Raw genomic sequence first — 10645 nt, 5'->3', positions numbered from 1 at the left:
ATGCCTACATATTCACCATCCCATTTTAGGAAGAAATATTATATGGTCAATGGTCCCATCAAGCAAGATGGTACTTTCCACACCTTGCATTTGCTTAATGATTCCTTTTCTCTAACCCTTTTTTTTAATCTTTTATTGGACTATTATTGCTTTTGCCTCACTCTAACAATCTAAATATCAATTATTATGATTATTATTCATGGACAGTGAAGCTTTTTGAGAGAGAGTGTGTGTGTGAGGACTACAAGCAGGGAGAACAGCTTGCGGCCACCATATTCCACACTCCTGCACACATATGGGGGGATCCTTCAGAGGAACCTTTGTCTCTTCTTGTGTACCCACGAGAGCTCTACAAAGGCACTGCTTTTACTAGGCCATCTTTTAGGCTCGAAACCTCCTCCTCTATATCCTCCATCCAGGAAACAACTCTGACCTCCGGCATGGCTGATTCGGGCTACATGGTTTCTCTGTCTACTCTCATCTGCAAGGAACATGAAACATGTTTCGATGTGCAGGAAACTGAGGAGGAGGAGGAGGAGAATGCAAAGGTGATGTTGTGTGAAGAGGACTCTGATGAATACGTAGAGATGCTGCTGAACAGAGAGAGCTGCTTCTGCAGCGCAACTCCTGATGCAGCAGCTGGAAACTCAGTTAACTCTGCTCGTTCTGATGCGGTTCGATGGATTCTCAGAGTTAGTCCGCGTTCCATCTGCGAAGCAAGTCATTTCGGTTTCTGTGTTCTTGATTCTCGTGTCTTTGCTGTGTGCTGATGCAGACGAAGGCCTTCTTTGGATTCAGCATGAAAACGGCGTACGTGGCGGTGATCTACTTGGATCATTTCTTCATGCATCGAACTACCGATTCGATCGTAAGTGCTGCTTCGGATCTTCTTCCTCCTCTTTGTTTGGGTTGCCGATCCTTCTCGTTGATTAAGCTTGTTTGGGTGCATGGATTAGAAAGGCAAGAGTTGGGCCATTCGGTTGCTGTCGGTGGCTTGCTTATCTCTGGCCGTGAAGATGGAAGAACGCAAGGTTCCGGCGTTGTCGGAGTTCCAAACAGAAGAATACCGATTCGATACCGAAGCCATACAGAGGATGGAGCTGCTGGTTTTGGGTACATTGGAGTGGAGGATGAGCATGGTCACGCCTTTCTCCTATTTGAGCCACTTCGCATCCAAGCTCCAACAGCATGCATCGGAGGGCGTACTGTGGAAGGCCATTAAGCTCGTATTTGCAAGCATCGAAGGTCAGAGGCTGGCTAGACAGATTATTCTTGTTCTTTCTGTAGATCTTTAATGCCAAAGGAGTTCGAACGTTCGATCTTTTAGCGTCTTGTCATTGCTGTCGATGAATGCAGTAATGAATTTGGTGGATTATCGAGCTTCAGTTATAGCTGCTGCTGCAGTTCTTGCTGCATCGGATGAAGGATTAACTCAGAAGTCAGTGAAGTCCAAGATGAGCACCGTCTCATCATGCAGATCTTTGGACACCGTAAGTGCTAAAACCTTCTAGATTCTTTCGTCTCCAACCTTCAATATGAGGTGCCCAAATAATATGATGGACAATCTTGTGGCACAGGATCATGTCTTTTCCTGCTATAGTCTGTTGATTCAAGAGACACAAAAGGAGAAGCTGAAAACATCAAAGGGTTTGGCTCCTCCTGATCACTCGGTGGCTGATGGTTTGAGTGTCGACAGTTCGGTTGATACTGACGGAACCATCTCTTTTGTGGTTGCAAGCAGCAAGAGAAGAAGGTTGCAATAGTATTGGAATAGCAACTTGAGAACTCAGACTCAGGCAATGGTTTTTATGGTTGTCCATGAGGATTGATTTGATTCTCTTAGTAAACATATATATCGTATAGTTGATTGATGGTTTAGTTTGAAAAGGTTTGGATGTGTGGTGTTGAGAGGGTGTTTCGCACACTCACTAGTTACTGGTGTAGAGAGAAGGGAAAGGAAGGAGAGAAGAGAGGTTAAAGCTACAGCTCAAAGTATAAAAAGACTGACTGAAGATAAAACAAAGAAAACTGAAAAAACAAGAAGGGATGAGTGTTACTGTGAATAGGGTGGCAAGCAGTGGAGTTGGTTCTCAGCTTCTTGTTCTTGATTTGAGGATCACTTCCCCTTTATTCATTGTAATATGGCTTTTCATTTTTGTTCTTCCGAATGCGAGGAGTGGAGATGCTGATTCTTTCAGTGGAGGGAGTCTGGTGCTTTGATTGTTTAAGAGATCCTGTAGCCATGCACTTTGGGTGGAGGTGCTTGGGATGCTTTCTTGATATCTTAAAGGCTGTGATCAGATGCACTTTTGCTGCATGCTGGCCGGATGATTGTGTAATGTGGGTGAAGGGTTTCTTTTTCTTTCCCCTACTTTTTTTCATCTTCTTTTGCAGTGAGCAAAGTATAATGTTGGATGAATTGTAATTGGGTTTGCTTGAATCATGGGAATGAATTTGGTACTGCATTCCATTGGTGCTCTGTGATGTTTCACAGGTCATATCTAAGTTTTGCTGTTGGAATCAGAATAATAAAACTGTTCAAAGATGGGCTAATATTGCTGCTATTCATGGAGATTTGTCTGTTGTACTGATCAAGATGCCCACTTCAAAAGCTTCTTATCCATATGATAAGTAAATTGATCCATGGAGCTCAACTTTGAGATCTAATGTTTCATATCATTCAGCAGCATATAAGATAAAAGAGTTGGGTGGGGGTCAGTGATGAAGAAAGCCAAACTATATCCTCAGCTTCTACCACCTGCAGCTGTGGGTTTCTTTTCTTATGTAAGCATGCTGACCAGAGCAGCATGTGATGGTGCCATTATCTTTCACCTTCCTTCACTGAGGAACATGTGTGAGTCTCCCATCCTTGTCTCTCACCACTCTCTGATCTCAGATCAGATGGCTGGTGTTGCTGTAGTGGGGTTTCCTTGCTCCCTGATTGATGTATATGCAGTCAAAAACAAAGCCTGGGACATGGTTTGGTAAAAATGAGTGGGCTGGCCCTGTCACAGCAGCAGCAGAAACGAAGGATTTAAAGAAATTGAAGTGAAGCTTGACCTGTGCAGCTGGAATTTAAACAGCAAACTGCTCCCCTAAAGGAGAGGCTGCTGCATATGGTGGCCTGCCAACCTTTGCAAGCCAAGGATCTCTCTCTCTCTCCTCAGGAGCAGCAAGTAAACAAATCGATGTTACCAAACTCGATGTGAAAACAATGGCACATCCATCTTGACTTGGTCAAGAGAACACTTCTCCAGGTCCTGATGAATGATGCAGAGACATTTTGAGAGTGCAGAGGCAAAGACAGCAGCTGATCAGTTTACCATGAGGTAGAAAGTACGTTAAGCCTTTGGTTTATCATTGTAAAAAAAAGGATTAGATAGAAGTAAAGAATTTACTGGTGGCAGTGATGATTGTGATGTATACAGTGGCGTAGGACTTCTAGTATATGCAGTGATGATGAGTCTTGTCCTTTCCAAACAATGAATTCAGTGATATCTACTAGAAGACTTGAGCAGAAATTTTACTGTCTTGTTTTACCAATGAACATCTTTGGCCAACATCTGCTGCAACTAAAGAAACTTTCATGTAGCAAGATTCATAGGTACAAGGAAACCTCCTCTTCTTCTCGTGAACCTTGAACAAGACTAAAGCATCTATCCTTCCAACATAGCTCTGCAGTGTTGTCACACACATCTTGTTCGTTTCTGTTTTCTGCCTTTGCAATTCCTCTGTCACATGGATCAGATTTGTCTTAGCGTGAAACTGAGATCACATGAAAGAAGTAACATCAAATTGACCATGTAACCACCCAAAGGAAACAGAACTGCACTAGCAAAATGTACTGACCTGTGTGTGGAGAAAAATGCAAGATCACCTCCTTGATCTTTGTTCTTTTTACTGCTTCCAACATGTGGGTAGCATAGAGGGAAGAACAAAATAAAGAGTTCTGATCAAGAATATAATCATTCATTAGTATATTAATGTATTAGTTTTATTGGTAATGAATACAGGATCAAGTTGAAGTTAAGAGGAAATCACATTTGGAACTAATGTAGACTTGTTTGACCCATTATGGATCAGTGAACAAGAAGAGATCGATCTACTGGTCATTTCTTGACCAAAGAATAGGAATCTGCAGTTTAAAGATGGTTAGACCTCTGCATCTAGTCCTAGTGTAAATGATCTGATTTCCATGGAAAACTCCCACAAACCATCACCAGTGATTTAAAATCCAATTTGCCATAGAATATTCTCATGGCTGGCTTCATATGTCCTTTTTCACAAACACCTGTATCAGGTCATGTAAAGAAGCCATTATAGCATAAAATCAATACCTTCTGCACCAGTTTGGCTTTTGGATTTTCAGATTGGAATATATCGGAATCCTTTTAACTGTGGCAGAAATGGGTATACAAAGGAATCCAATCAACATGCATACCACTCACTACGAGAATGACAATGGTGTTGTATTTGTGAAATCTCCAAGAAATTTGACATTTATAGATTGTAATATGATGGTGCAATTAGTGACACACAATTACACAGCTATTCGATTACTATGCCCTGGAATGCATCTATCTTCTCCATCTCTCTAGAGCTCATCGAATTGATGACCTGCACAAGAAGCTCTAGATATTACTGGAATTATATGCCTTTGCTAATGCACTGAGAAAAGACTTGCTGACTTCTAATCAGCAATTGATGTATTTGAGCAAAAATTAAAATAATTATTCATAAACTAGATAAGTTGTACCAATCAATGGTCAGTGCACAGTTGTGTAGACGGTACAACATCAGAGTGTGCAGTAAAATAAGTAATTGCAGCTAAATGAAACTGGCTTAACAACTATCCAGACAAACATCCATATTTGGCTTTCTGGGAAAAAGTCGAGGGTTTAAATAAGTTCATCCAGATTATGAAGTTATATGTGCCTTTCTAATCTGATCCTGAGAAAGTGACATCAGTTGCCCAGAAAGAGTTCAGATAGATCTTTTTTCGCATATCCATATTATCCGCTAATGAAAAATCTCTGGAACAGTGTACGATAATATTCAAAGCACCTTGTACTCGCAGAGGAGTTTACATTACTTGTAAATATAGTGCAATAAAGTCTTCAACTGAAAATAATCATAGAATTTTCCTATGTCTAAAATATCCACAATCGTTAAAATATTAAGTTCTCTTAAAAAAACAGATAAAAAAATAAGTGAAAATTGTTGAAAGTCAGATCGCATTCTATTAAACCTGAAAAGGCAGAGTGGGAAGGAGAACATGATTCTTTCCCCCGAAGCAATAGAATCCATCATTCTTGTGAAGACAGATGGAAAACAAATGATTTGAAACATTTCGTTGAGTGGTTATATATAAACATTCTCCCTATTTATAAGTTATTGGAATGATTCAGAACATTTCTTAAAGGATTGATTTGTAAGCCATCCTTACATGGATGTGCCTGTTCAATTATTTCAGTTTCACAATACTGCAGTAAAAATATAATCCTTCATTAATCATTCATCATATCATTTACACAGTTAAAAAATAATGTGGAGCAATAAAGTTATAGGAGATCCGCATAAGCCATGAATTTATCTTTGAAAAGACAAAAGAATTGGGATATCATATCACAATTAACTGATTGAAGGCTTGTCCAGAAGTACCTCTACATTGCATTGCTTATATGATTGCCTTCCCTTCCAACGGGAGCTTGCTTCATTTACTCATCATTAGGAGGCCTAGTGGTTAATGCAAGTGCTCCAAGTTTGTCCATAACCAAGTTTACCCAAAGCAGCTGAACCACTCCGGTAGGAGCATGTTCTAACATGAATGCAGCAAACCAGAGAGACTAATGAGGGATCGAGCTTTGAAAAACACAAGCATATGAATTATTCAGTATCATTAGAGGAGTAAACTTACCTGTTAACCATGCTGATAAAAAGTTTACAATTAGAGCAAAGTCAGCTGAAATTGTGCAAATTTCTGAATGCTAATATTGATACAGAAAAACCCCCTTTTTCCAAAGTCAAAATAGTTGAGATTTTTTCATCCATGATGATGACAACAATGGCAATCTTTTCTCCACCTGCATAATCACAGATTGATGAGAATAAGTATCTTTCTGTGTTTTTCTGAAACACTGCAGACACAATAAAGCAATAGTGGAGAATGTGGCATAAACAGGCCTAAGTTTCATTTAGGATACGCCTGGACTATTATCTAACATGAAGCTACCACATTAATAGCTAGTTACATAGATGATTGTAAACATAGAATTAGCAAACCTCAGAGTAGCATCATGGAACCAATAACAATATCACTTGCACAGCTTCATCATATTGATGTAAATGAGAGAATGCCAATCAAACTATGGAATAGAACGGCTAAATTTACAGAAAAAATCTATGTTTTGGGAACACACATCAGTTAAATCATTTCATGTCTTCTTTACGAGGCATTTAAGCCATCAGAAAGAGGCTACTATAGTTTATTTCCCCTTTCCATGCAGAAGTAAAATGCTTTGGTGTTACCATAAATCACCTCAGTTCCTGCAACACCTATTGCCAGTAATACAACGATAACTTCATCAAACATGGTGCGCGCAGATGTTTTGCCAAGGCATTCCCTGTTAATTTCATACAATGGAGAGTCAACCCATGGAATGTCAACCGAAGCAGTGCAGTAGATACCAAAAACCAACACCCGGCGACGACGCCTCACAGTTTCCGCCGTCGATGGACGGCCTTCTCCCACTAGTGGTTCTCCTCCTCCCTACCGAAGTTACCCTTCATATAGCTAGCCATTCCCCAACTCCTCTTACCAAAAGCCGAACTTTTCTACAGCCCCTACTTCAAAGAGCTACCTTTAAAGACGCACTACCACCGGGGAGGAAGGGAACGAGATGGAGAGGTCTCGTCATCGTTCGACAGAGAGAAGAAGAACGGGGGAGGAAGACAGATCCGGGATATATCGAGGAACATAGCAGATTGCCTCTCCGTGTGTTCGACAAATCGAACGAAAACAGAGGCCAAGTCAGCGCTGACCGGGTGCCTATTAAACGACACTGTACTGATTCGAGAACCTAATCGAACCGAACCGAAGAATCCGGTTCAGGTTCCGGTTCGATCTATAAATCCGGCTTGCAAAATTACCAAGGTAAAGGTATCTGATCAGTTTCGACCGTTCCTCGTCTTCTTGCAGAAGAGGCGAGGATCGAGCGTGGGCTTCCTCTGCCGCAGGGAGAGTGAGAGTCGCGGAGGACTCAGGACCAGTGACTGTTGACGACCTTAGGCTGCTGCGGCGGCGGAAGACACTAGCATGGCTGGCTTTACTTTTGGACTCACCGATGGAGAAGTAGATGTGGAAGGCAGCGAGTACAGGTGAAGCGAAGCTCAATAATATGTCTAGCTGAGACCAGTATCCGTGGGAGGCGAGTGAGGCTTTACTGATCAGTGAAAGATAGGACTCTTAAGCATTGTTCCATCGTTGGCTCAGCTCAGCTAGAATTGATTCTTTCTTTGGTTGCCTACATATATTATTCCTTCTCAGCTAGATTGATCCAAACATGATTCCTAGGTTTGGACCAAGTTTTCTCTGCTCAGGGCATCCAAAGCAAAGGCACGTGGACTTTGTATTGATCAGGTAAAATCTGTATTTGCTCAAACACAGAGCAGTCATGGAGATTGCATACCAGACAGCTCAAGGTGTTTGATTAGAGCTGTGGCCGTATGCTCACTAAGTTTGTAGCTTGGAGAAGATGGCTCAGAGTGTAATTAACATGAACACACAGCGACTCAGCTCAGCTTGAGGGAAGAAACTGCCTGTGGCTCTTTCACCACAAACAGGGTCACTAATGTTAGATGGCTAAAAATCCACAGGTCCAAATCACTTGGTTTCTTCTTCCTTTGAGGTTTCTGAAAGATTTGATGTTATCAGATCAACATGTGATCGATTTCGGATGATAGCTGTTTCATGTCCTGACCCGCACCTCGATTGACTTCTGCAAACAAAACTGGAGATGGGACTGAGTGCTTCGCTATGTTCTGCTGGCTGTGCCATTCAATACTATTCCATATTCTGCATTTGATAGCACGGTCTGTCTTCAGCACATCATTGCATCTTCCTCTCCATTTCCTAAGTTCATGCACCCAATTCAGCAATCATTAACTGCATGGACTTAGATTTAGCCAAGGTTTCATAGATAGAGATTGTCAGCCTCGTTCCATGCTGGGGCCAGGACAGCAAAGCTTGGAGATTTCCTTATCATCCCACGACTTACAGAACCACGTTGCTTGCTCGTACTACTGAAAGATTTCTCTCGGTCCACATGCATATGGAGATGGTTAAAGTTCTTCAGACTTCATGATCTTTATGACTGCGTCACGGTTTCAGTGTGTTCATGAGACATAGGCCCAGTATCCTTGTTAAGGTGACTAGGAAGCCATTATGAAAGAACAAGGAAAAGATATCTTACCATTTAGCCATTGGGGAAGAGACTTTTCCTCCAAGGATCCAACACTGGGACACTCGGAACCCATTGATGCTTACTTTTAGTTTTCGTAAAGGACGAAGCAAAGAGGAGCTTATGTGGAAGATAAGGTCAATGAGTCATCAAACATCCGGCAACCAATGGCTGGTAGATATCTCTTTCTCTAACAATGGGAGGGTGATGAATGGGACCCAGAGATCATGATCATGAGAATATCGGCATGGCTGTCCATTTCTTGAAGACTTGCAGAGATTGGATTGCATTATCTTCAGGAGCACCTCATTCAAATCAAATGAGACCGAACTTCGCTAATTTGACCTCGCTGTGGTCACTACAGTTCATCTGTCGTTCTTCTGGGAAAAAGAGCTGGAAAGATCTTATCTGACATGCCATACCGATAAAAACATGTTTGATCTAAAGATCTGGGTTAGATTCAAGACTACCAAAGACAGTTGTCTCATGATCTAATGGAGTACACCGCCAAGATGCTATAAGAGGATGAAAACTATATCTGAACAAACAGAAATGCCCACTTGTCTCATGATCCGTTTGACCTTACTGCTTGTCATGTGTTGATTTCAGAGGACATCTTACTATTTACTGCTCTGAGATGTATGCAAAACATGCTATGTGGATGGTACTTGATGTGATGACACAGCATGTTCTAGAAATTCTTCAATCAAACACTGCAGGGGTTACTTGTCATGCATTCAAGGTAGGAAAAGGATGTTTTCCTATCCTCTACACCCAGCAGCTGAGTCACCAAGCACTGCTGCTATATAGTAATGGTTGTCTGTTGTAAGGAGAAGAAGAAAGAGTGCCGCTGGGGCCTGATAAGAGTGAAACAGTTGCCCCGGGAATCTAGTCCATGTGACACACACCAACCAAAGTAGAAGAGGATAAGGACACAGACCAAAGAAGTACTAACTCTGTGGATGAAGATCTGAGTAGTTTTCAGATAAAAAGTTGGAGCAATTTATATACGGTTCAGGAAAACTGACATCTGATATCTTCTGAAATTTTGAAGGGCGGATTCGAGTTTCAATCAAAATCCTCACTTGTTTATGGCTGTATTTTCAAAAGATAAAGTTTTCTTGTTCGGTTGTAAGATTTCATACACAATTATTGTTCATCTGGGAATTTCCAGCTCCACTGTTCTTGAGATTATCAAGTTCTAAGGAATACCATTGAGCTGCTCAATTCCAAGTGCAGGTTAGGCAAGATCTCAGTGAAATCTCGGCATGGGGGTATCTCACTATTGTGTGCTAAAAAGCAAAGGATGGATGTGAAAAGATCTCCTGCATGAAATATTACCATGAAAAAAATGAAGATTTCATTGCAGCACTCTCGATGTTGTGAGTGTAAATATGAAAACTGTAGCACTGTAGGATGCATATGCTACTCTTGTCAAGAGATAAAGAGGAACAGGAAATCAGGTCCCGGTCAATCCCCATCAGTAGTTTGGGAGATAGATGAGGGAAGACACAATTGATCAAAGGTGAGGGTGGGGTTGGGTCTCCATTTTTTTCATGGGGAGAATTAGGTGGATGCGGCTACAAGATAACGAGGGACCAAAAGCAGCAGCACCACTACAATGGAGAGAGCAGGGACAGGCGGTGAATCAGATTCTTTGCCAATTAATCCACTTCTGTGACCAAAGACTGTGCTCTTCTGGCTTTTGTCAGAAACTGCGATTAGACTAGCAACAGTACCATCATCCCATGGCTACAGTATGATCAGTGAATGCAACTGCTAATGAGATGCAAAGCAGAAGAATGGTCTGTGAGTGTATTTGCCAGTTCGATGCATGGCAACAGCAAAATCTCTGACTGCATCTGCGAAGACGATGCAATGGGACTTGCTCTGTATCAGTTGCGTCGAGAAAGAAGGTCCACTCTGTGCTTGATCGACAGTGGTTGACAAAAGATTTATAGGCACGAATATAGTGTCTTAATTCTCCAAACATGCCTGGGAATAGGCAGAGCATTGAAGAGGCAATTCAGATCCGATGGCGAAAGGAAGGATTTGGGTTTGAATTTTTGGTCCCCTTGCATGACCTTAATGTTAATCCTCCTTCGAAGCTTTTGGATCAAAGATCCACTTTTCTTCAGCATCTACGTAGACAACACCACCCAAAGCACGAGAACCATGCATTCGCT

The 10645-nt window shown here is 41.6% G+C and overlaps 1 protein-coding gene across 1 annotated transcript; it reads left to right on the top strand.

Annotated features, from left to right (window-relative positions):
• On the top strand, positions 1-2725 carry LOC135613753 (cyclin-D5-2-like). Its single transcript, XM_065110793.1, has 6 exons — positions 1-70; positions 208-692; positions 776-868; positions 957-1245; positions 1357-1490; positions 1578-2725. The coding sequence occupies exons 1-6, from the start codon at positions 1-3 to the stop codon at positions 1761-1763; spliced, it is 1257 nt and encodes a 418-aa protein (XP_064966865.1). The 3' UTR covers positions 1764-2725.
• Positions 2726-10645: the final 7920 nt, after the last annotated feature.

The sequence above is a fragment of the Musa acuminata genome, chromosome BXJ2-6 (assembly GCF_036884655.1).
Source record: "Musa acuminata AAA Group cultivar baxijiao chromosome BXJ2-6, Cavendish_Baxijiao_AAA, whole genome shotgun sequence".
In the NCBI taxonomy this organism is placed as follows: Eukaryota; Viridiplantae; Streptophyta; class Magnoliopsida; order Zingiberales; family Musaceae; genus Musa; species Musa acuminata.
The sequence above is the reverse complement of the archived record's forward strand: the minus strand, read 5'-3'. Positions and strand labels throughout refer to the sequence as shown.

Coding starts and splice junctions, on each gene's coding strand:
- LOC135613753 (XM_065110793.1), top strand. CDS start 1: ATGCCTACATATTCACCATCCCATTTTAGGAAGAAATATTATATGGTC. Junction 693..775: donor CGGTTCGATGGATTCTCAGA/GTTAGTCCGCGT, acceptor GTGCTGATGCAG/ACGAAGGCCTTCTTTGGATT. Junction 1,246..1,356: donor CGTATTTGCAAGCATCGAAG/GTCAGAGGCTGG, acceptor CGATGAATGCAG/TAATGAATTTGGTGGATTAT.